Genomic DNA, 24935 nt, shown 5'->3' with positions numbered 1-24935 from the left:
CAACGCTGATGCATAACTCGCTGTTCCTTAGCACAGAAGGGCTGTAACAGCAGACGACCAGCTCCATTGTGGCAAAAGAGCGAAAAACGTGTATCACTAAGTAGTGGAGAAACATCACCTGGTCAGATGGATCCAGATTTCTGTTGCCCGTGCTGATGGGAGTCAGAATTTGGTGCAAGCCGCATGAATCGCTGACCCCTTCCTGTCAGGCTGGTGCAGTAATGGTGTGGGGAGGGTTTTCTTGGCGCACCCTGGGTCCTTGGATACCTCTGGATGGATGGCATGATAAATTGCTGCAGTTCTGGAGGCCAAATGAGGTCCAACGCCCTTCTATATGGGGTCTCTAATACAGTATACATGTTCACCTGGTATTTACCTCTGATCCATTAGAGTAATGCTCTGATCATTTAAAATACATTTTTGGTAATCAATGGCTCCGACTGCTGCTCTGATGTCCTCTCTACTTTATACTGCAGCTCTGCTTGTTCAGATTATCTGCTGTGTTGGGCTCCTTGGCCGTATTTACACTCAACGATTATTATTTATCGTTCACATTTGCGCGGTCCAAAGATTTTTTTTGTTTCATGTAAAAGGGCCCGGAGTTTGTCATCGGTCTTCTTTTAGCTTCACTGCTTGATTAGTTGGTCAGCTGCTGCACACAGGCCGTGCGATAATTATTGGGCATGAGCGTTCAGTTCTCTGATTATCTGATGCTTGTTCTTTGGGTGATCGCGTCTTGTATGCGACCCCAAAAATTACCGGCAGCACATCTCCCCAGGTGAATGTGGGGGGGGGGGTGCTGCCAGCAATAACGAAGCTTTCTGCGGAATGGACAATCCTATTAATGATTGTTCATCCCTTAATGGAGTCTGAATCAACCCGCCTGGGGGTCTGGTAGGCAAGCGCCAATCTTGTTGCTCAGCATTCGTCATTGCAGAGACGTCTGTAGATGTAAAAGGACCCTTACTGAAGGTTTATGTCTTCACAGGAAAATGATTGCTTACAGCGAGGACGGCTCGCCAGGCGGCAGCGCCGGATACCTGTTCGCACTCGCTCTTTTTGTCGTCACCATCCTGCAGACGCTTATCCTCCAGCTTTACCAACGTCTGAATATGTTGACCGCCGTGAAGATAAAGACCGGCATCAATGGAATCATCTACAAAAAGGTGAGTGAGAGAATCGCTGGATATTAATCATCGGCCTTGTGTTCTCTCTTCCTGCGGAATACGATGGTACCAATTAACGAGCGTGCAGCTGACATTATTGAAGGGGTCAGGCACTTAAAGGGGTTTTCCGATTTATCTAAACATTGCTGGCTGGAATGCTGTAAAGTAAAAAGGGCATTATTCACCTCCTGTATTCACACGGGGGATTTCATTTTCTAATTTTTTTCCTTTATCCGTGCGTTTTTCTTTTTTCTTTTTTTCGAACCACAAAAATTGGACTTAAATCGCACAGAAATAGAACACATTGACTTGAATGGGAAGATTCACATGGGCAGTTTGAGTAAACGAAAAAAAATTGCAGCATGACCTATTTTTGTACAATTTTCTCCAAAAAGTTGCACATTCAGATCAATGGGTACTTAAAAAAACAACCAAACCACTAACTTTCATGAAAATCTCATGAAAGTTCCACAAAAAATTGGACCGATTATCAACACTCAGCCCGCCACATCCATCAGATGCCCGGCAGCTATTCAGTGTGGCACACCCGAGCAGCTCTGACTCACACCTGATATAACCCGCAGCCCAGATTAATCATTAATGTTTGGCTTTAAGCAATTCACAAGGAATCTCTGACTACAGTTTATTTCACTTGAACATCAGATCCTCTTCAAGGTTTCTTACAAGTGTTTATCTGCACCCTTTTGAGCACTTCTGCTCCTTCATTTCAGCAATCAGTGGAGGTCTCAGCACCCGGACCCCACTAATCAAAAATACTCATACGTCACTTGGCTATCTCTAGCAGTCCATGTGAAGTGATTACAGCAGGGGCGCATGTGCGTGGCCTCCGCTGCCAGACATTGGGACACTTTGGGGCTGCAATCTTGGGATCGGTAGGTATCTCAGCTGTGATGATGTCCCCTTCTGAGTCCTCCTATGCTGTCGGGTTGTTCTGAGCTATTTCCAGTAACACAGATTTATGGGAAAACAGGGTGACAACCAGGGGGCGTCGATATAGAAGTGTCAATAACCCCCGCTTCCTGAAGCCCAGAAATAAATTGTCCCATGACCTCAGTATTTACAAGGCCACATTCGCGTCTTCAATGGACGTGCCATTTGGAGCCTCTGGCGCAGATGTGGCAGAATATCACGGATGAAATGGGGCAGCATGCAGTGCTATTTCATCTGGTAAAATGCTGGTTCAACCCCTCATATGCCGTGGTGAATGGTGACGCTGGAGGAAGAGGAAGAGAGCTGTTTTTCACCCTTAGCAGTCTTGCCCCTCATGATGCAATCACAGCATGCCGATTGCTTGCTATAGCAGCCGGAGAACTAACAATGGCTTCTGGATCTGCCAGACTATTAGGCCCTGCGAAAGGCAGGAAATATTGTAATGTATTATAGTAGCGGCCTCTTTAAGTTCCTCCGCGGGACTGAAAAAAAGAAACTATTCAGCAAATTGTCTTGTAAAATTTTAAATAAATGTTTTTTTGTTCAATAACAAAAAACTTTTTCCTTTTTACTGATACATTTAATTTAGAAAGAAAAAAATTAGGAAAAAAAAACCTGATCTATAAAATGACCACGTTATTCACCCTGCGTGGTGTAAACCATGTAAAATGAAAGGAACCATAATCCAATTCCGCTAGTCAATGCCTCTAAAGGGAGCCTGTCACATCCCTGCAGAACCATATAAGTTATGATGCTGTTAGGGGAAGTGACAGGGAGGCGGTTGATGTTGTGTTTTTTTTTTTTTTTTTCCTAGTTTTTTTTTATACCCTCTCTGGTTCCTGTGTGCGCACGCTCCCCTAAAAGTCTATGAGAGAGCGTGAGCACGGGAATCTGAAATGACTCATACAGCGTGCAGAACTCAGCAGCGGGCTCCGTTGGATTGCGAGAGTGGGTGAGTATACAAAAATACATCACCCGGTTCCCTGTCACCTTCCATAACCGCACCATAGCTTATTTTATGGTGCTGTGGGGAAATTACAGGTTCCTTTTAAGCTATGAACGTACAGTTGTCTCCGTTTTAAAAGGGCATTCACCTTTACAACCATTTTTACATTGCACCCAACACATCTGAAATGGGAAGTGAAGCAAGTTTGCAAAATTCCTACATCTCCGTGGTAACAGACTACAAACAAACCCTGTGTAGTCTGGTCCTACTTCCTTCTACCTGCCCTCTGTGTCTTACTATCATACATTCCCTAAAATAGGTGAGCAAGAAGTAGCCGTCTGATGCAGGAGAGTACAGTATGGATATTGGATACGACTACACAAAATGTGTTTGTAGTCTGTAACCATGGAGATGCATAGATCTGCAATCACAACTATCTGCAAAGTTGTCTCACTTTTCATTGCAGATGAATTGGAACATTTATAGAAAATAATTTGCCGAGTTGAACGTTGTTACCTTTATCAGTGTTCTGCAGAATGAATTACTTCTTATACTTTACTTATTCCTTCCCTTTACTATGTGATGTTTTCTCCTAGTCCTTAAATTTGGCCAACTCTACTCAGAGGAGCTTTACAACAGGAGAGCTGGTGAACTTAATGTCGTCGGATGCACAGCAGCTCATGGACCTGGCGGTGAACCTCACCCTGCTGTGGTCGGCTCCCTTCCAGATCCTCATGGCTATCGTCTTCCTGTGGCAGGAGCTCGGAGCGTCGGTCCTGGCTGGAGTGGCTGTACTCATCTTGGTTATACCTTTAAACGCGTATATTGCTGCCAGAGTTAAGCAGTTAAAGGTAATGTATGAACACCTTCGTAAGCGGCACATGATGCTTGATGTCTAGATATGGAGCAGGCACACTGAGGACTTGGCTTCATGTTTTTTGTTGCCTTTTTTTTCTGCCCCAACATTGCCATTCGCATCAGAAAACAGATCCTTGGATGACACTGACATTTTTTTTTTTATATGGTTCATGGGACAGTACTACAAAAATTGGGACTGCATATCGCACCACACTTCTTACAGCAATCGGGCTACGTAACACCATGTGACATCATTATGTTGTACGTAACACACATACTGTACGGTACCTATAACATAAAGGTAAGGCACATTTGGTTTTCCTGTCTGTCTAAGACCGATGCACCCATGTAATATAGTCTTCTTTCCACAGAAAAGCCATTTGAAGAGTAAAGATCAGCGCATCAAATTACTGAATGAGATCTTACATGGAATAAAGGTATGGAATAGCAGGACTCCAACACTTAACCTCCTTTGCAACCACAGACGTTTGTCGTGGCATCCATCCAAAGGTATCAGAGGTCTCAGGGCGTGTGTTTAAAAAAAAAACCTAAAACTTCCCCATACCATTACTCCACCTCCACCAGCCTGACAGGAAGGGGTCATTGATTCATGCTGCTTGTGCCAAATTCTGACCTCCCATCAGCACGGTGCAACAGAAACCTGGATCCATCTGACCAGGGGATGTTTTTCCGCTCTCAGTGATCCAATTTTTGCGCTTTTTTGCATCCTAGAGTCTCATCTTTCTGTTTCTCTTAGGCGCAATGGTGCTGGAACTGGTCGTCTGCTGTTTTAGCCCATCCGTGCTAAGGAATTGCAGTGCCTGTTCATCAGAGCAACTGCTGACATCCTCCTCTGACCCCTATTGGTGTCAAGTTGTTTCCGTCCAAAGGATCCCTTTTCACTGGATTCTTTTCCTCAATCACACCATTCTCTGTATACTCTCCACACTGTTACACAAGAAAACCCCCCCGCAGTTGGCAGTGGCCCCGGCTAGTCTAGCACCGATGACTGGGTCTCTTTGGAAGTCGTTCAGATCGCTTGATTTTCCCATCTAATGTGGATTCATAGAAACTGATCCACGGAAAACTTGTCACGTGGTTTTATGCCGCACTCCGGGATCACGGGATCATTTCCATACAGGGAATCCCCAATTGTGAAGAGGCTGATGTCTCTAATAAATTGACCATTCAGTGTATATAGGTGGTCTGCCTTGTGCACATGTGAAATATCATCTTACCACTTTTAGTTCCAATGATTGTTATTGAAAATTTACACAAACTTTTGGTGTACAACATTCCGAATTCCCCGCACAGGGCCCAATTATTGCTGTCTTGAAGTTCTGTAAATTGTCTTATTTTTATTATAACGTTGTATTCAAACATGCAGAGTACTGGGAAGGGGTAACAAAGGGTATAGAACGCGGGGTCAAGGATCTATATCCGTTCTCTAATATTTGTATAATAGATTACTGCTGGTTCTGGCAGGGTGATTAGGTAGAAGATACGTTATAACGTATCCCTTGGACTACGACAATCATCTTAAGATCCTTGACCTCAGATCCACTATGTAAGGTCTTACCCGCACTGGATTGGAGCCCAGGTGTAGTAACCGAGACGGACTGGAGAGTAGTCGGGAGGAAGCCGGGTCGTTAGCAGGTGGTCACAGTTGCAGCACAGAGGATGAGGCAGGAAGCACAGTCAAGTGAAAGCTGGGTCGTTAGCGGGTGGTCACTGTTGTAGTAGCAGAGGAGCAGGCGGCAGTGGAGCTTGATTACAGGCTGGGAGCTCAATAATCACGCACTGAAGGAGTGGCAGGGCTAGGCTTATATAGGAAGTGAAGTCAGGAACAGGGGCAGGTTGGGATAAGGAGGCAGGAACTAGGTAACTGGGAAATATAGAACAAGGCTAGGTTTTCAGCAAGGGAACTGTCCAAGTCCTGAATAGCCTAGCAGAGAGAGAGCTGACGGCTGCAATGCAAGAGGTCGTGGGTTCAAACCCTGACACACTATTTCTTCTGATGTCTTGTTGATTTCTTGCAGATCTTGAAGCTTTACGCTTGGGAACCGTCTTATCAGAGGAAAGTGGTTGATATTCGGGAGTGTGAAATGGAAGTGCTAAAATCATCGGGGTATTTAACCACCTTCTCAATGCTGACATTAACTTGCATTCCGTTCCTGGTAAGTTGCTTGAATCATCCGTTCACTGAAAGCTTCTGGATGTTTTGCTTATAATGTATTCCCTCATACTGTTTGTCCACCGATCTGTTCAGTGCAGGTTACACCAGTACATAAATCACATTACATGTGTACCAATGGGTGCACATGGCAGCCCCAGGCCTACTGAAGCTCTAATAGCTGCCATGTATTGAAGTCTATTAGAGAAACTCTGTCAGCATCTATGAGGCTCATAAACAATCTATCGGCTCGTATGAGCTGGGGCACCGAGTCCGAGGATGTCCTTGTGTAACACTTGCCTTCTTCGCTGTTCCCTCGATGTCTGCCCACACACAGACCTCAAGGGAAGAGCTAGGAAGGTAAGCATTTAATTGACATCATGGGACTTCGTGCCGCAGATCCTATGAGCTTATATATTTCATTTATGAGGCTCTTGGGAGCTGAGAGTCTCTTCAAAACTCCTTTAAGACCAGAGATTTTTCTTTTCTTTTTTTTCTTTTTTCTGCTAACTCCTTCCAAGAGCTAGAAAACAGGTTTTTTTATGTTTCCGTTGATGTATTCGTACGTGGTCTTGTTTTTTTGTGGGACAAGTTGTAATTTTTATTGCTACCATTTAATGTACTGAAAAACTTCAAAATATTTAGGTGGGGGGAAATGAAAAAAAAAAAAAAAAAAGCACAATTTTTTTTTAAGGGTTTAACTTTTACGTTGTTCTCGGTGCAGTAAAAATAACATGAACTTTCTTCTGTAGGACAGTTTAGGATTATGGTGATACCAAATGTATATAGTTTTTTTAATGTTTTTATTACGTTTTTAAACAAAAAAAATCCTTCTGTTGCCATATTCTGAGAACCTAAAACTTTAAAAAAAAATTTTTTTTTTCTCCGATGGTTCTGTGTGAGGGCTTGTTTTTTATGTGACAAGTTGTAGTTTTTATTAGTACCATTTTGGGTTACATATATCTTTTTGATTACTTTTTGATCAATTTTTCGGGGAGTCTAGTTTTTTTTTTTTTATAGTTTTCACCATGCTAGATAAATGGTGCGAAATTTTCATAGTTTGGATTTTTATGAACTTGACCGTTCCAAATATGTTGAGATTTTTCTCATTGTTTACATGTTTTATAGGAAAAATTCAAAAATGGGTTCTTTTTTGAACTTTCAACATTTTTTTTTTAATTGTTTTAAATATTTTTTTTAATCCAATCGTTATTGAAGTTATAATTTTAGTACAGTGCCACCATTTTTATGTATTAATATATACATGAGCATAATATACAGCAATGATATCATTACCCCCCCTCAGAGTACATTAAAACATAATTACATTGAAATATACACAACATTACGGCCCATTAATCTTCACTGATCCGGCCCAAGTTTTTTCCCCATTTTTGTTTTACCTTTTATTGGGAATTGCTGTAAATTGTAAGAAAGCATCTGACTATAGAAGATTTTACACCCTTCGTAGTTCCAGAAGAAACTTCACCAAAGAGTGTTGGACCGTAAGCACAGATACTGACTGGGCCTGAGCAGTAAACACAAGCCAGAATTGAAGGATCTGGAAAAAGTAGCTATGGAGAACATCATAAAGCTCTCTAAATTGTTCAAAGTTATAAAGGAAACCCAGAATGTACCTATTCTAAAATGACAGAATTGGCAGCAGCATTTAAAGGGTTAATAGCGCCGATCAGCCACACGGCTGATTGCAGCTATTGCCCACAGGTGTCAGCTTTGATAAACAAGTGACACCCGTTCTATATGAAGAGAGATCGCTGCAGGATGTATACATACCGCAATGCTCACATTCCCCGTATACAACCGCAGATCATCTGTATGCAGTGAGATACATTCATCGATTTCTCCATACTGCAGTCCAACTATAACAGGTGATTGCCTTATCAAACCAGCCAGGGGCTTGATTGCCAAGGCAAAGAGAAGAGGGGACACTGCTGCCTTGTTCCCCCCTCTCTAACACTCCGTCCAGAAATACGATCATTTAGGCCGGGCTCACACTGGCGGACCGGATTCTGTATGCAAGAGGCCCACAGCGGATTCCATCTGTCTGCCCGGCCGGCAAATCTGCGTACCTGAATTTTCTGTAATGCAAATGACCGCAGTGGCTCACCATTGGTCATGCGCAGTACAGTTTTTTGTTTTTTTTTTGTTAATTGCGTAGGTGCTGCGGGTCGGACGCCTCCATAGACTTCAGTGGAGGCCATCCGCACGGAGTCGGCAGCAGAATAGAGCATGCTGCGATTTTTCTTCTGCTAGTGGAATGGACAATTAGTATCCCCGAGTGTGAACAAAAAAGTGAAAGTTCGTGCTTTTTCAATGCCTGCGTTTTGCCGCGGACGTCGATCGCAGATTCCGCAATTGGAATATGCCTGTGTGAGCCTGGCCTTAGACTTATGTAAAGTAATCTTCTCTGTATGAATGCTTCCATAGCATCCCACACTACAGACCTAAAGAAGAGCCAATATTATACTGAAGGAATGTCAATGAAGCCTCTTCTGTTTTAGCATTGCCATCAGGCAAATTTAACCAGAAGGGATTTAACTTCCAAATTCTACTATAACCAGGTCCCTTACTATAGGTTGTCAACAACAAACGAAAGGGAGAATGATCAGACACAGTTTGCGCCAAATATTCCACTCTACGAACACGAGAAAGCATAGATGGAGTGCCTATCGGGGGAGATCTATTCTCAAAAGGGTGTTGTTCGAACTAGAATGGCAAGAGTGATGTTGAACTTCTGGGTTTCTCGGCCTCCACAGATCACATAAACCTAGTTTCATTAATAAACATGCAAAAGTAGTTGGTGAAGGAGAAGACCCTGTAGGGCCTTTATTAAATCTGTCCAAACAGGGATCCAAGCAAGTATTAAAATCACCCACCATCAATGTGGGAACAGCAAGAGCCATAAGTTCCATCACCACCTTAATACATTTGCTGGAATATGGAGGGGGGTGGGGTGGGGGGGGGGATATATATTGCTACTAAAAAATTATTCTTCTGAGCAATAATATATTTAAGACAAATCTCCCCATTGAATTTGTAAAGGAAGACTCGCATCTGAAAGAGATATTTTTATGAATCGGTACACTTACTCTATGTGAAAAACTCGAGTACATAGAATGAAAGGAATGTGCCCCTAAGAAATGGTGAAGGAAGTGTATAGTATCTCTTGTTAAGTGAGTTTCTGAGTGAATTGCTGATTAGATGAAAAAACAGCACAGCTTTTTGTTTTATCCTCCATTACTTGTGCTTTCCGCGCAATGATATTAACCTCTTGAGCCACAGTAAATAATATTCATTATTATGTCCCACACCTTTTCATATAATTTAAGATACTGGTTGCATTGCATGATAGCTGTGGAGGAGGATGTGAGAGAATTAAAAAAAAAACAACACACACACACCCCACATCAAACTCCAGGGCTCTAATCTACTAGGCATATTGATAATGGTCAAAAAGTATGTCATATGAGCGATAATCATTGTGTGTAAATGCTACCATTGTTTACTCTTCAGCTAAAGGATGAGCCTAAAATCCATCATTCAGCTGGAGAGATGGCAGGGACCGCATGCTGTGTTCTGCACAGGAGTGCTGATTAGATTGTATTCAGCTGACAGCCCTGTGCAAGAACAAAGGAGCTGATTTGCAGAACTCAGACCACCTGTTGTGTTCTGCAAGCAGCTCCTGAAGGCGTATTTAGATGCAAATCAAGCTGATAAAGTGCAAATCGACATTAGTGCCCATTAGCACTTTATGCAAAATGATCACTGAAACTGTCATTCTTTCAATCCTTTGAAAGATTGCCTTTGCGTGTAAATGAGCCTTAAGAAACACTACCCAGGAACCTCCCATCCATCTATCAAATCTCATTTCAAGCGGTTAAATACTCTAGACATTTTATTGGTGGGTTACTGGTACTTATTACTCTTATATAAATGCCGTTCATGTTTATCAGTCCAGGAGGCATCCCTAGAAGTGGCAAAGAAAAAAGTCTCCCCATGCATCACAACTCTCAGCCGCGCCGGACATAAAATAGTGTAAGGCATCATTAATATGTCCGCTGTTGGTATTGCTGCGTCCATAATAGTATGAACTATTAAATTGCAAGTTATGAGTCTCACAAAATGTTTTGTTTTTTTTTTTTTTTTGCAAAAAAATTTAGTTTTTTAACCGTAACCGTAAACCAAAAAAACTATAGAAGTTTGGTATCGCCATAATCGTACTGACCCGCAGATTAAAGTCAAGACGTCATTTTTTTACTACACAACAAACGCTGTAAAAACAAAACCCAAAAAAGGTGCAATTGTGTTTTGTTTTTTTTGCCATCTCACCCCACTTTAATTTTTTTTACATTTTTTTTATAATATAATGTGTATATATGCAGTAAATGCTACCATATACTTGTCCCACAACAATCGTACCCTCATTTGGTTACATCAACCAAAAAAAATAAAAATGTTCCGGTTCTTGAAAACGGGGTTGAAAGATCAGAAATCCGAAAACGTACTGGTCATGAATGGGTTAAATAACCCCTTGTGTGTATTACTCTCACATCCGGTGTCTGATCTCTGACTTCTCTCTTTCAGGTTTCCATTGCTACATTTGGAGTATATTTTTGGATGGATGAAGCGAATATCCTGACGGCCTCCAAGGTCTTCACTACGATATCGTTATTTAACATCCTGCGGCTTCCGTTGTTCGATTTGCCCACCGTGATCTCCTCCGTAGTTCAGGTGATTATCTCTGTGGGGCACTTATAGAAATCTGTTTGCCTTAAAGAGACTGTATAAGACTTAATGGAACCCAACTGACTGTTGGTGTCTAGAGTAGGAGTGATGTGGCACCACCATTGTTCTGCTCCTATAATAGAGCAGAACTACAAAAGTGGAAAGATGGCGCTCCGCGTAAATCGGGGATCAATCACTCGTCTGGTTCCTTTTCTAGACTAGAGTTTCTCTAAATCGACTCCAACGTTTTCTTTGCGGTGAAGAACTCGACCCTGAAAATATCGAAACCAACTATAAAGAAAGTAAGTGGACCTTCTGTATAACGGGTGTTTACGGTTACTTGGCCACCACACCACATCTCTTATATGTCCTTCTACTCTCTTATGACTACAGATCACGCCGTTGGATTCCTCGCCGCATCCTTCCAGTGGGAAACAAATGGACCGTCCATTTTAAAAGAGTAAGAGAAATGGCTTTGTGTACTGTAGGGTAATCGCTAGCCTAAAGAGGATGGGCACCCTTGGACAGCAATTTGTTTTCCCATTGATGGGGTTGTGCCAAGGAATCAGCCGAAACCCCAGAACCCGCTCTTGGGAAACCTGGCAGCCTGCTGATTTAGGCAGGGAGAGCTGCAGGAATCATACATTTCTCCTATAGTTGCCACTCATGGAAAAATCCACGGTGCACATGTTCATAGCATTCAATGTTATCCCATAATGGTGTGCATTTTGTTGTGGAATCTGTTGGAACCTGCCCCATAATTGTACCATGTGACCCTGGCTTATGGCCTCATTCACACATGGTATAATTGTCAGTTAGGTATCTTGCTCTTCTCTGCCATCCGTCTTATCTATCTAATTTTCTATGCAGCTAATGCCAACTTGCGCTGCTCTCTGATTGGCCAGTGATTTTCACGTGAACATCACTAGCCAATCAGATAGCAGAGATAGTACATTGGTAGTCTAGCTCTACCAGTGCACTATTAGGATTAGGTAGTCTGAAGATTGCATAAGCCATCCTGGATGGCTGAAAAGAAGTCCCAAAACCGACAGATCAGACAGACAGCAGAGAAGAGCTGCAGGTAACACAGCCCCCTCTGAATCTTGTCCTGAAACAGGAGGGTCGCTTTAATGTGCTGCACATATCTAAGGCTGGGCCCTGGAGTTCTGCAACAGACTTCGATGCAAATCCACATGAGGATTTAGCCCCAGTCTTTGGGGCAAATCTACTTGTGCCCACCAGATGTAGGTTTTCCTGGAAACTACGTGTTATGGGAATCAAATGGATACCTTGACTTCTCTGTACTGCTCCAAATTAATTATTGAGAAGTGCATGCATGCAGGGTCAGTGAGTCTGACACAATGTTTGTCAATAGTACGCTTCTGATTTATTAATAACATCACTGTACAAATATACCCCAAATGACGCAGCAACAGAAATACATGCCCCCCTCCAAAGTCATAAGAACTCTTGATTGGCTCTAGGTGCTAATGGTTTAACATATGTTAACGCCTTAAGGTGTGTGTTACTACTAAACACGTGATCTCTAAGAAACTAAACTAGAATAGACTTATTAATATCACTGCTTGGCCTAAAGAGGGCGAAGGCAGAGGGTATGAGCAGCCCCCCTTATGAGCAGTGGGCGTCCCAGGTCTTTCTTGTGAGAAAAACCTGGAAGAGAGCAGAGTTTAGGCCTGGGAATGGTGTGTAGGAGTATGTGCAAGCATCTTGCTTGTATATACCAGCGTATAATATTGCACAAGTTAACCATTTAACTGCTGTCATTTCTAAGAGGGAAGATATACCAGTATATACGTGTTTGCATAGGCTGATGTGATAAACATATGAAAAGAGTAATAATATATAATAGTATATTATTACTACCATGTAACATACGTTAAGTAGTTAATTTCTTTTTGTCCATGACGAGGATTTCAAAATATGTGTCCAGAATTCCCACCTTATGAAGTGCGGTGCAGATTTTCATAGCTTTCAATTAAAGGCTAAAATGACACAAAATCTAACACAGGTTTTGGCATAGAATCCAGAAAGTACTCTGTGAACAGGGCCCCTTGTGTATATATACTGTAACGAGCCATGGACCTCCGTCATCACATGACCAGGACAAAGTAGAATCACCTGAAGGTAAACTATGAAGGTTCCTATTAATTGACAGCAGGCAGAGATCCTAAAACCAGTCAGACATTGATACCAAATAAAGTCTACTGGAAAATTCCAGAACTTTTCATTCTGCAGCTAATAAGTCAATCTTACTTCTTTAGCATTAACATTAAGATTCCTGAAGGCTCGCTGGTCGCTGTTGTTGGCCAAGTTGGATCTGGAAAATCCTCCTTACTCTCTGCAATCCTGGGGGAGATGAATAAACTGGAGGGAACCGTTCAGAGAAAGGTAAGTCTCCAATATGTCTCTGTTTGTGCATCCAGAGCCATCCCTACAATAGTGCCGGCCTCGTGATTGGGGCCCACACAGAACAAACGGTGGGCTACATGTGGCACCTAGTGATCCAGTATTGGTATACTTTCTTCTTGGAGGTCTTCTACAATGCTGACGGCCATGTTACTGATGTAAACGTACACTTAGGCCGCCTGCAGACGAGCGGGTCGGATCCGGCAGTGAGAATTCTCGCCGCGGGACCTGACCCGAGAGCCTGCAGGGACGAGCGCGTACTCACCCGCGCCTGGTGACCCCGGCTCTTTCATGTGCCGGCTGCGGCGCATGCGCAGACCGGAGCCGGCGGCCGGGTGAGTGCGTGCCCCGCACAAAAATAGGACATGCCGCGGTTTGTTTGCCGCGCGAGATTTCGCGCGGCCAAACCGCGGCTGTCTGCATAGGACATACCGCCGCGGGATTTCCGCCCGTGTGCAGGCGGCCTATATAATGTGCCAATCTAAGTGATTGACCTTTTTTTTTTTTTTTTTTTTAGGGTTCGGTGGCTTACGTGGCGCAGCAGGCGTGGCTTCAGAATGCCTTATTTAAGGAGAACATTCTCTTTGGTCGACCCCTGCATAATGTATTTTATGAGAAAGTTCTAGAAGCCTGTGCTCTGCGGCCGGACCTGGAGCTCTTACCACATGGAGACCAAACAGAGATTGGCGAGAGGGTGAGTGGCGCATCCTCTTCTAATGCTGCTGGACGACATGACGTCTTGGTAGATCTTGTACAGGCGTCTGGTAATGTGCTGGAAGGTTCACTGTACCTCCAGAATTGCGGTAGTTTTCTGGGGCCTCGTGTGGCGCAGAGTGTTAGGCAGTAATATGCAGTCCTAGGCTCTCACTCATGACATGAAGGTTGTGGGTTCAATACCCCAATTGGTTCAGGTAGCCGGCTCAAAGTGGACTCAGTCTCCCATCATTGGAGAATAAGCTGGCGCTATACAAGTAAATCCCTTCCCCTTTTGTTGTCAATAAATTGCAAATCTTTTCACATTTTTTTCTGTATTTTGCTTCTCTCTCCACTTTTTCAAAGTGCAGACAAAAGAAGGCGTGCTTTGTGATTTGTGAGTTTTCAGACCAATTTTCTCTCAATCTCAGTATTTGGTGACTGCATATCTGTAGACGTACAGATATAACAATTGCCAAGTATTCGGCACGCTATTTGTGCAGCAGTGGCTTTACAATGACTAGGTAGCGCTCTGCGCCATTCAAGCCTGGTGCTGCTACATCTGTATTTAAAGGGGTGACGAATTTATTATCAGCATGCAACACTAGGATAAACTGATCCACAGATCACAGCAATGTGGCCTCTAAACTGACTTAAACAACCTCCAACCCCTACTGGGGAGTCCAGAAACTTTTCTGGGGGTGCGTCCAAGTCCAGAGGAGAAAGGGGCCCACCTGGTTTCCTGGATGAGCGTCACTTTTCAGCTGGGTCCGCATCCTCAGGTTGCGGATCTCATTGAAAACTAAAGGGGTGCCCAGAGCCGTTGGCTCCCTGCTCCGAAACTTGCATTGGCATGAACTCTGGTGCTGTCAAGCTTCTGGCCGACTTGGGAGGCACAATGACATCACGGCATCGTGCCACCTGCGCTGAAGAGGAGACGGACTTACTGATTGCTCGTTATGGTAACAGCTGTTAGAGACGCTTGTGAGGGCATAAAGGAGACACTATCTGTATACGGGGGCACAAAAAGGCACTATCTGTATGTGAGGGACACTGTCTGTTTGAAGGGGTATAAAGGGGCACTGTGTATATGCGGACACTGTGTGTATATGGGTGCAATATTATTGTGTGCAGGTAATATTACTATATGGGGCACTAATACTGTATGGGGGCACAATAGAGGCACTATTGATGTGTGAATGAACACTGGAGGTACTATTAGTTTATGGGGCACATTGGGGGCACTATTACCTTTGTGGCACAATGGGTGTTCTAATAAAGGGGTTGTCTAAGTTCTAGGTTTTAACTAAAACCTTTCCACATGCAGTAAAAATAACTAGCCAGCATATACTCCGCCAATAGCAGAGCTCAGTGCTCCATTGCTGATCTCTGTTATTGGCGCCATGCCTGTGACGTCCCGTAAACCGTGCAGAACCGCAGCCTGTAAATAAACAGAGCAGCGGAGGACCGAGCACTGGCGTGGGACACACTGGAAGAGGGGCATATATCACTGTATGTTACTACATGGGGGAGTGGTTTCTCCGAGGTCCTCCAACTCTGACAGCCCCTTTAATGTATGGTGGCACAATGGGGGTGACTGATCCAAAATTCACCCTGCAGCCCATTGGAATCTAGTTGCACCCCTGAACATGAGGGCCTCGTAAATAAGGCAGCAGCCCAGGAAACTGGCTTACGCAGATTGGTGAATCTACCACATTTTGCAGCAGCGTGATCCCCTCTTCCTAGCCGCTGGGATAGAGAGCCTGTCAGTTTCATATAAATAGCTGAATCAGACCTGAGGGGGCGCTGTGCAGGACACAGGGATTTAAAGAACGCCCGCAGTCCCTGTGCCGGCCATGATACCGTGTGTCCATCTCTTCCTACGCAGGGAGTAAACCTCAGCGGAGGTCAGAAGCAGCGGGTCAGCCTGGCGCGGGCCGTATACAGTGACGCCGACCTCTACCTGCTGGACGACCCCTTATCTGCTGTCGATGTACATGTGGGGAAGCATTTATTTGAGAAAGTCATTGGACATAGCGGGCTGCTGAAAAATAAGGTATGCTTTATGTGATTCATGGAGGCGCCATTGTATCTTGTACATATAGGAGGTGCAGGTATACGGTCCCTGGCTGTATACTGCGGACTACAGTACATTATCACATATGAGTATACTGAACACTAGAGTGGATATCATATACAGGTATACACGGTCCCCCACTTTCAGAGTGATTTGGCCTTAAAGGGGTTGTCCCGCGCCGAAACGGTTTTTTTTTTTTTTCAATAGCCCCCCCCGTTCGGCGCGAGACAAACCCGATGCAGGGGTAAAAAAAACAAACCGTCCAGTACTTACCCGAATCCCCGCGCTCCCGCGACTTCTTACTTACTTTAGTAAGATGGCCGCCGGGATCTTCACCCACGGTGGACCGCAGGTCTTCTCCCATGGTGCACCGTGGGCTCTGTGCGCTCCATTGCTGATTCCAGCCTCCTGATTGGCTGGAATCGGCACATGTGACGGGGCGGAGCTACAAGGAGCAGCTCTCCGGCACGAGCGGCCCCATTCACCAGGGAGAAGACCGGACTGCGCAAGCGCGTCTAATCAGGCGATTAGACGCTGAAATTAGACGGCACCATGGAGACGAGGACGCCAGCAACGGAGCAGGTAAGTGAATAACTTCTGTATGGCTCATAATTAATGCACAATGTACATTAATATGGCCATACAGAAGTGTATAGACCCACTTGCTTTCGCGGGACAACCCCTTTAAGTATAAGTGACGCTGTAATGTAGAATCTGTTTTCACACGGATGAATGTCGCACATAAAAAATGCAGAATATCCTATTTTGGTTCATATTCACCGACCAAAATCGCTCATTAAAATCTATGGTTGTGTAAAAAAAAAAAAAAAAAACACAGCAAATCTACATTCGCACGCTCATTCACTGCTGTTTTTTTGTGCAGCCTGTTTTTTATCGCTTGCATCACTTGAACGTTTTTGTGTTTTTTGTTTTTTTCTTCTTTTTTCATATGTGCTTGAAGAACGCACTGGACAGAGATGTAACACGAACGGAAAAAATGCGCATACACATAAAGTTTGCACCAAACCGCACGCACACACGCATTGAAAACATTGCATTTTAAAATTGCATATGCTTGCATAAAGGATTCTTCGAGGTATTTCTAAACTGGCTGCATTGGTCATCGCCGCTCAGATTTGATCAAGACTAGGCTTGTGCAGATCGCAGCCATTGGATATGAATGTTCATTCACTGACTACTAAAGAGGTCTTGAAATGATGAAATGATTAATTTGGAGATTTTCATGTGTTTCTATGAGTTGATTGCCTTTTGGCTTTTTCTCTGCAGACCAGAATCCTGGTGACGCACAGCCTCGCCGTCCTGCCGCTGGTGGACCTCATTGTCATAATGGAAGATGGGCGAATAGGTCAGACTGGGACTTACAGGGAGCTGGTCTCTGAGCGACAAGACTTTGCTGAGATGATCCTGGCGTCTGGAGCAAAGACAGAACGTTTTGAGGGAAAGAGCTGTACGTTTTTATGTCTGATTTTTTTTATTTTTTTTTTCCAATTTTTTTGACTTTCCGCCTGCAGAATCCCTCATCAGGTCAACTTCCTGTTTCGTTATGTCCTCCGAGTCCAAACCCTCATATCACGGAGGACTCTGGATTAGTACTACAATGGTATCACAGTCGGTTTAGACACAACCCAGGGGAGGCTCACAGATTGTACTGCCAGATAATGTAGAACAGTATTTTATACCTCGAGAGGCCAAATAATTGATCACATTGATGGGTTTCCCACAGCCGAGGTTAGAGTTTACTATAGAGCAGCCCGCAAAACCAAATCTGTGGGGCATCTGTGGCAGATGCTGGTGTGAATGGCTTCTGTAGCTGGCACGGTTATGGGGGGGATCTATGGTTTGCTGGTTTAACAGGACCTAGGATGGAAGGGAAGCCCCTGTTAAGAGGAGGACTCAGCCAAGTGGAACCTCAGTTGAAGTGTTACCTGTCGCCACCATCTCGCTGGGTTGTGTGGAACTCTGAATAAATGGCTCTAGGAGCCACGTCGCTGCTTTAGGAGGACTGCAAGGAGAGCCCCAGTCCTGGTTATCTTGTCGGCACAGGGCTAGGCCTCCCTAAGGCTGAATAATGTTCACTTCCACGGTAGTTTAATAAGGAAACTGCAATCATATGACAGTTCAAGTTTGTCTAAAACACAGTTGTTCACTCCCGGCGGGCTGCAAACCGTGCAGTTGGCTCATGGAGGTTCGGACGATGCAGGGTGACTCCTTTCTCTATCCCCTTTTTTGACTCTGGTTAGAACTTCTAGCCAATGGCAGTGATGATTAACCTTTTCTTGCTGCCTTCTACACTGGAGTCTCGAGTTGTCTGAAACAGGTCTGTCTACTTTATTAACTTCTCTCGAAGATGGTGCTGACCTCTCGCTACATCCGCTCTCACCGAATCATCTGTAGTCACATGACCTATTAAAGAAATATACACCCATATAATAATAAAACAGCAATTAAATACAGAAAGGGAACCAGGAATATCACTCTTCTACACTTGCTGGATTAATGTGGCCCCTTCAGTTAGCTGATCACGGGGGTGTCGAGAGCCCCCCACCCCCACCATTACCAATCTGATATTGATGGCCTATTTTGAAGGCCGCACACACCTTTTTGGGGAGCATTTTTTTTTTTTCTTTTAAGAAGTGTATACATTTTGGGCTGACAATCATTTTTGCAATAGTGTTTAATTATAAGTGTTGCACTATTTGTCTTCTGCAGCTTCTACATATCACTGTATATAGAGACTGCAGTTCAGTCTCAGTAGGAGATCCATCAGTGAGGCTGAACTGACAGCTTTGGGTGGTTATAGACAGAACAAACCGTCCCAACAACTATCGCTCCTGCGCTTTCACAGCGATCCGTGAATGGAGGCGGAGCGAGCGGCGGGATCTCTTCACAGATGAACGACTGCCTGTTTATACTGAGCGAGAAGTCGCTCACTAGTCGTTCCGTTCTGAAACGGAACAGGTAGCGACTACCCTCCCGGCAGCCATGTTTACCTGGGCTGACAGCCACCTCTAATCGCTCAGGGTGTGAATACTTACGTCGATGCAAAATGTTAGTTTTAATTTTTTTTAAACTTACAAAGATTCTAACATTCTGTTGTAACTTTGTCATTATGGGGTACTTTTTGATCAAAGCCACAACATAGAAAAATGTAAGAGAAGTGAAAGCGTCTGCAGACTATCCGGACCCGCTGTGTTGTTAATCTACACTTTATTTTTTAGCAAATACATTGAAAGATGCAGGAAATGTAAGAAGCCTGAAGAAACGTCCTGAAGATGCCGGGGTTCAAAAGGAAAGGTATAGCGGCCTGTACACGGGGATTCTCTCTCAATTCTACCTATAAGCAGAAGTTCCTACAGGAGGAAGAATGAGATAATAATGTAGAATATACCCAAGTGTCCATTTACACGCTGATGTGTATCGCAGTCCGTCCTTTCTAAATCTTATTTAGTTTGATCATATTTCAGCTCAAATTTCAATGAAAACTGAAAAATACATAAAAAGCAGTTCCCCGGATCAGTCACATCTCCTCCTCATTGTCCTGTGCTGACTGTAAAGGCCCATTGAGACACAAAGATTGTCGCCCAAAAGCCGTCTTTTGAGTGATAATCGTTGCATGTAAATGTGCCCATCTTTCACTGTTCTGACAAACGATGGACTTCAGTTCGGCATGAAATCAATCGTTCAGCAGAACAGCTTGTAAGACGGACCGCACGCTCTGTTCTGCCCGGGGAGCGCTGCTAACAGCTGATTACATTGTCTCAGCCCCATGGCAGAACAAAGGGAATTTATTCAGAGAACAGCGGGTGTTCTGTTCCCTGAATACAGCTCCCAGCTGCTCACAGGCTACTAATTGGTACTAATAGGCACTAGTACCAAGTAGTACCATAGTTTATGCAAAATGATCGCTCAAAAGCCATCCTCTGAGCGATCATCTTTGTGTCTAAATGCACCTTTAGACAACTGGCTGTGGCAAGATCCCCCCCCCCCCCTCCATACTGATTTTTTACAATAGTAGGAAAATAATGTTAACACCCCCCCCCCCACAGGGAGGAGCTTATTTCCTGATTACCTTACCTAATGATTCTTTTATCATTCTAAATCTAAAAATCTGGACATATGTAGTGCAGATGAATGATCTTGTATCCTGCTGTCGGTGGTTGTTGTTGTTGTTGTTGTTGTTGCCTCTCAGTTTCCCTCGTTTGTATCTTTTCCAGGAAACCGTTTGACGTGTTCAGCGCTCCGAGGATTAATAAAGAGAAAATCGCCACCGGAAACGTAAGTCCAGCGTGTAGATTTATAGAATCACTGCTGAACAAAATTAGGAAACTTGTACTGAAATCGTTTAACTCCTTCACTCCTGAGACATTTTTCATTGTTCCATTCTCATTTTTTAGCCTTCCAATAGCTACAACTTTATTTTTTCATTGACATGGCTGTATGTTTTTTTTTTTTTGGTTTTTTTTTCCCGCAAGTTGTATTTTTTAATGTTGCCTTATAATGTACCGCAAAGCTTTCAAAAAGTTTTCAGTGAGGTGAAATTTAAAAAAAAAAAATGCAATTGTGCCGTTCTTTGGTTTTAGTTTTTACGGCATTATGATGTTAACGACTTTATGTAGAATTTTTATGTTTTACTACTTAAAATACCCACCTTTTTATTTTTTCCTGTTGTCGTATTCTGAGAACCATAACTTTTTAAAATTTTCTGTACATGGAGCTTGTTTTCTGCAAACCGTCTTACAGTTTATATAGGTGATATTGAAGGTGCAACCAACTTCTTCAATTTTTGTTGAATTTTTTTTTTTTTTTTTTTTTTTTGGAGAGGCGGATTGGCTAGAAAAGGTAACTCTTGTATTGCGCTATATATATATATATATATATATATATATACAGGTGTGTGTGTGTGTGTATGTGTATATATATATATATATATATATATAACGATTAAAATATCACATTATTTATACTGGACATTTAATGGTGTAAAAAATAAATAAATAAACAAAAAATTATTTATTTTATATATATATATATATATATATATATATATATATATATATATATATATATATATATATATATATATATATATATATATATATATATATATATATAATATATAATATATAATAATTTTTTATTTATTTATTTATTTTTTACACCATTAAATGTCCAGTATAAATAATGTGATATTTTAACCGTTCGGCTTTTTACGGACGTGGCAGTACCCAATATGTTTAATGTTTTTCTGTTTAGATTTTTTAAGATGGATAAACTTTTTTTTAACCTTTTTAATACTATGACTTTTTTTTTTTTTTTTTTTTAACTTCTTTTAACCTTATCGGTACTTTCAGCTCCTCATTGTGCTCGGAGCCAGAAGTGTAATTAAAGGCATTCCTCTCATTGATTTCAGTAGGAGTGAATCTATCTATTACACTTCCGGCTCTGACCACCAATGACTACGTCCGGCCTCACTGCACTGACAACGGGCCGAAAGATCAGCAGATCGGTAACATCGGACCTCACCAATCAACGATTGATGATTTATCCTGAGGACAGCTCATCAATAGTAGAAGCCCAGAAAACCTCTTTAAGCAAGCGCCAGTGATCCGAATAGCAGTGTAGTTACAGAGGTGTCTGGCGGTGATCGACAAACCCTCATCCATTCATTCTCTAAGTTTTTCCCATGGTTAATTGTTCCATCCTTATAATGAGAGATAATCTGGAGAAACTCCAATCCTAGTCGTCGTTTGTTTCTTCATAATAATAACGGGTTAAGATATCCAGCATCTGAGTGTTTTCTGGTTTCTAGATGAGGATGTCGGTGGTGAAGAAGTACCTGCAGGCTTTCGGATGGTCTGCGGTCTGCTTTACCATCATAGCATATGTTGGACAGAATGCGCTGGCCATAGGGCAGAATGTGTGGCTTAGTCAATGGGCAACCGAGGCCAAAGACGTGAAAGACCAGACAGAGTGGACGCAACTGAGGGACAATAGACTCGGAGTGTACGGAGTGCTGGGACTTGTGCAAGGTAATGGAGTTATGGGATATATTGTAGTTTTATAAAGCTCAAGATGTCTACTAATAATTATAAGATGTGGAAGTAACTAGTATTTAGAATACTCTAGTGACTTAATAGCTTTATGGACTCAAAAGCAACCTATATCCATATACAGTGAACAGCACTTTATTAGAGATCTCTGCCCTTTTACCATTGGCGCTTCCCTGTATAGATATTCTCCCCGTGACCCCGGAGTGCAGCATAAAACCACGTGACAAGTTTTCCGTAGATCAGTTTTACTGTGAATCCACATTAGCTGGGAAAATCCAGATTTCTGTTGCCCCGTGCTGATGGATGGTCAGAATTTGGCACAAGCAGCATGAATCGGTGACCCCTTCCTGTCAGCACCTCCAACTTCAAGAAGCTTCCTGCCCACATGGGCTGCACTACTGAATGTCAAGAGAGGGCCAACGCTCTACTAGATGACCCCTTCCTGTTAGACTGGTGGAGGTGGAGTAATGGTGTGGGGGAGGTTTTCTTGGCACATCTTGGGTTCTTTCATATCTTTGAATGGGCGCCATGATGAATTGCTGCCATTCTGAAGACTAAAGGAGGTCCAACACGCTACTAGGTGGGGGTCGCTAACAAAGTGGCTATCGTATTCTTGTAGAACTTCCTTTAGGGCCAAGATCACATAAAAACACAATGTTAAAGCAAGTAGAACACAAAATAACATTGTGACATCATGGGAATCTCTGGGACCGTCTCTAGATACATCCTAAAAACATGGAATGCAATATTAGAATAGCTGCTACTAAAAAGAATCTAAGAATCATGGAAAGGACAGATCAGGATAGGTCACATGGGGGGAGGAAGGAAAATGGTGGTGCGAGGTCAGAGGAGGGGATGGAGAAAGTGGGCAGGAGGCTGGACAGCTGCTGGTCATTCACATCCCAAATAGGCTGAGTATATTGTATAAAGCACAGGTAAACTATACAGTCTTGGACATGTCCATGTGTGAATGGCAGATGGAAAAATACCTCCACAGCGCCATCTATTGGAGACCTTTTCCCATCTCCTGTTTGCATATCTTTTTCCCAGGAAGCATCACACGGCCTATAAGAGAGCCTACGCTCACATGGCACAAGAAGAAGCGGGACCTTTCCTCGCTCATGACAATGCCCATAGAAAGGAGCAGTAACGTAACGCTCAGTCTGTATGAATGATACATATACGGTGTCTCCTCTACTCTTTTAGGTCTTTTTGTCTGCTATGGGGCCTATGTGGTCACACGAGGCACCATCTGTTCCTCCCGCTTGCTACACAATCAGATGCTGGATAATATACTGCACCTCCCTCTACAGTTTTTTGAAACGACTCCAATGGGCCAAGTGCTGAATCGGTTTACTAAGGTAAGGCGTTGGATAATTATCAGATTTGCGCTTGCTGTCACTTGCCAGGATCATTAGGACCCTTTTAGATGGGCCGATCAACATATTCGAGGGGGTGCTGATAAGTCCTTGTCTTTGACTACAAAAATATTGACCTAGAACAATGAAGTTCGGCACTGATTCTATACAGTCCCTTCGGATATCCGTGTATTCAGGACTATGGTGTTGCAACTCCTTCAACCTATCCAGATAGAGTTCCTTTGGTTGGGTACAAACAGGCGTCAGCCGCTGCAGGTGCATCAGAGATGGAGGCAAATTTGGTTCTTGAAATTAGAACACAGATGATAGTCCGAGGGTGCCAGATCAGGAGAATAAGAGGAATGACCCAGCACCTCGAAGCCCAAGTCAGCTAGTATGCTCCGGGTGACGACCGCTGTGTGCGACGAGGCATTGTTATGCAACCTAGGGACAACTTTCCTCACCTTTTTGACTTCATTCAGTTTATCCAGACGTGTTGTGTAATACACATCCGTGAGTGCAGACCCCTTTGGAAGGTAGTCCTCAAGCCGTATCCCATCCATATCCCAAAAGACAGATGCCATCACCTTACATGATGACTTCTGTACTCTGTACTACGTTAGATGCAGAGCACCATAGTATCTCCAGTTTTTGACCACCGTTTTGACTCAGTATGGTAGATAAGATTCCACGTCTCATTCATCATCACCAGCTGAGACAAGAAAGCATCAGCATCCTGCTGAACACGCTTCAGAATTCCCCGGGTGGCTGGCACTTGGGCACACTTTTGATCTGTGGACAAACCTTTTGGGACCCACCTGTCAGGCAGCTTCTTCATGTCAAGATGATCATGAATTATGGACCCAACTCTCTGAATATTAAATATGTCCAGAGCCTCGGCTATCGTCGCCGCAGGAATTCTCCAGTTTTCCAGAATCTCATCATGGATGTTGGGTATGGTTTCTGGGACTTTCAGCACTGGAGATCTCCCATGAACAACCTTCATGATCGTGGCAACCCAATTTTTGACTGTGGAGTACGAAGGGCACTTGTCACCTAATGTCTGCACCGTGTCACCGGGAAGGTCTTTGGCCGACATTGCTTTCAGAAACAGAAACTTCATCACTGTTCTGCCTCCTTTGCAGACTCCCATGTTGTCTTCAAAACTGTGTAAATTTAGCATGGCACTCGGGGTCCGGCCAAATTTGCTCACAAAGAATGACACAGGTTGAGCTTTTAAATGATAGAATCTTCATTGATGTGAAAACAAATAAAGATTACAAAGCCAAAGACTTATCAGCGCCCCCGCTAGTATGTCAATTGACACTCTCAACGGATTGGAATTGCGGAATCTGCGATCAGCACCGCGCGGACGATCTGTTGTAATATTTTGCCCATTGGAAGTCATTAAGTTCCGCAGATTCAGGCCTCGGTCACACGACCGTTTTTTGGTCCGATCTGCAGACTCG

General features: G+C 43.4%; 1 protein-coding gene across 2 annotated transcripts in view; it reads left to right on the top strand.

Moving 5' to 3' along the window:
• Positions 1–24935, top strand: part of LOC136625134 (multidrug resistance-associated protein 1-like) — a 53981-nt gene that overhangs the window by 7205 nt on the left and 21841 nt on the right. For both annotated transcript variants that reach the window (XM_066599120.1, XM_066599121.1), the window contains 15 exons: positions 989–1166; positions 3660–3914; positions 4293–4358; positions 5961–6098; positions 10700–10846; positions 11058–11142; positions 11234–11300; positions 13123–13249; positions 13785–13961; positions 15849–16016; positions 17325–17505; positions 19277–19352; positions 20273–20333; positions 21868–22087; positions 23315–23469. In XM_066599120.1, coding sequence (XP_066455217.1) covers positions 989–1166; positions 3660–3914; positions 4293–4358; positions 5961–6098; positions 10700–10846; positions 11058–11142; positions 11234–11300; positions 13123–13249; positions 13785–13961; positions 15849–16016; positions 17325–17505; positions 19277–19352; positions 20273–20333; positions 21868–22087; positions 23315–23469 — 2101 coding nt within the window. The remainder of the gene's footprint in view (positions 1–988; positions 1167–3659; positions 3915–4292; positions 4359–5960; positions 6099–10699; positions 10847–11057; positions 11143–11233; positions 11301–13122; positions 13250–13784; positions 13962–15848; positions 16017–17324; positions 17506–19276; positions 19353–20272; positions 20334–21867; positions 22088–23314; positions 23470–24935) is intronic.

The sequence above is a fragment of the Eleutherodactylus coqui genome, chromosome 4 (genome assembly GCF_035609145.1).
Source record: "Eleutherodactylus coqui strain aEleCoq1 chromosome 4, aEleCoq1.hap1, whole genome shotgun sequence".
NCBI classification, from domain to species: domain Eukaryota; kingdom Metazoa; phylum Chordata; class Amphibia; order Anura; family Eleutherodactylidae; genus Eleutherodactylus; species Eleutherodactylus coqui.
Note: the sequence above shows the minus strand (reverse complement) of the source record. Positions and strands in the feature narration are given on the sequence as shown.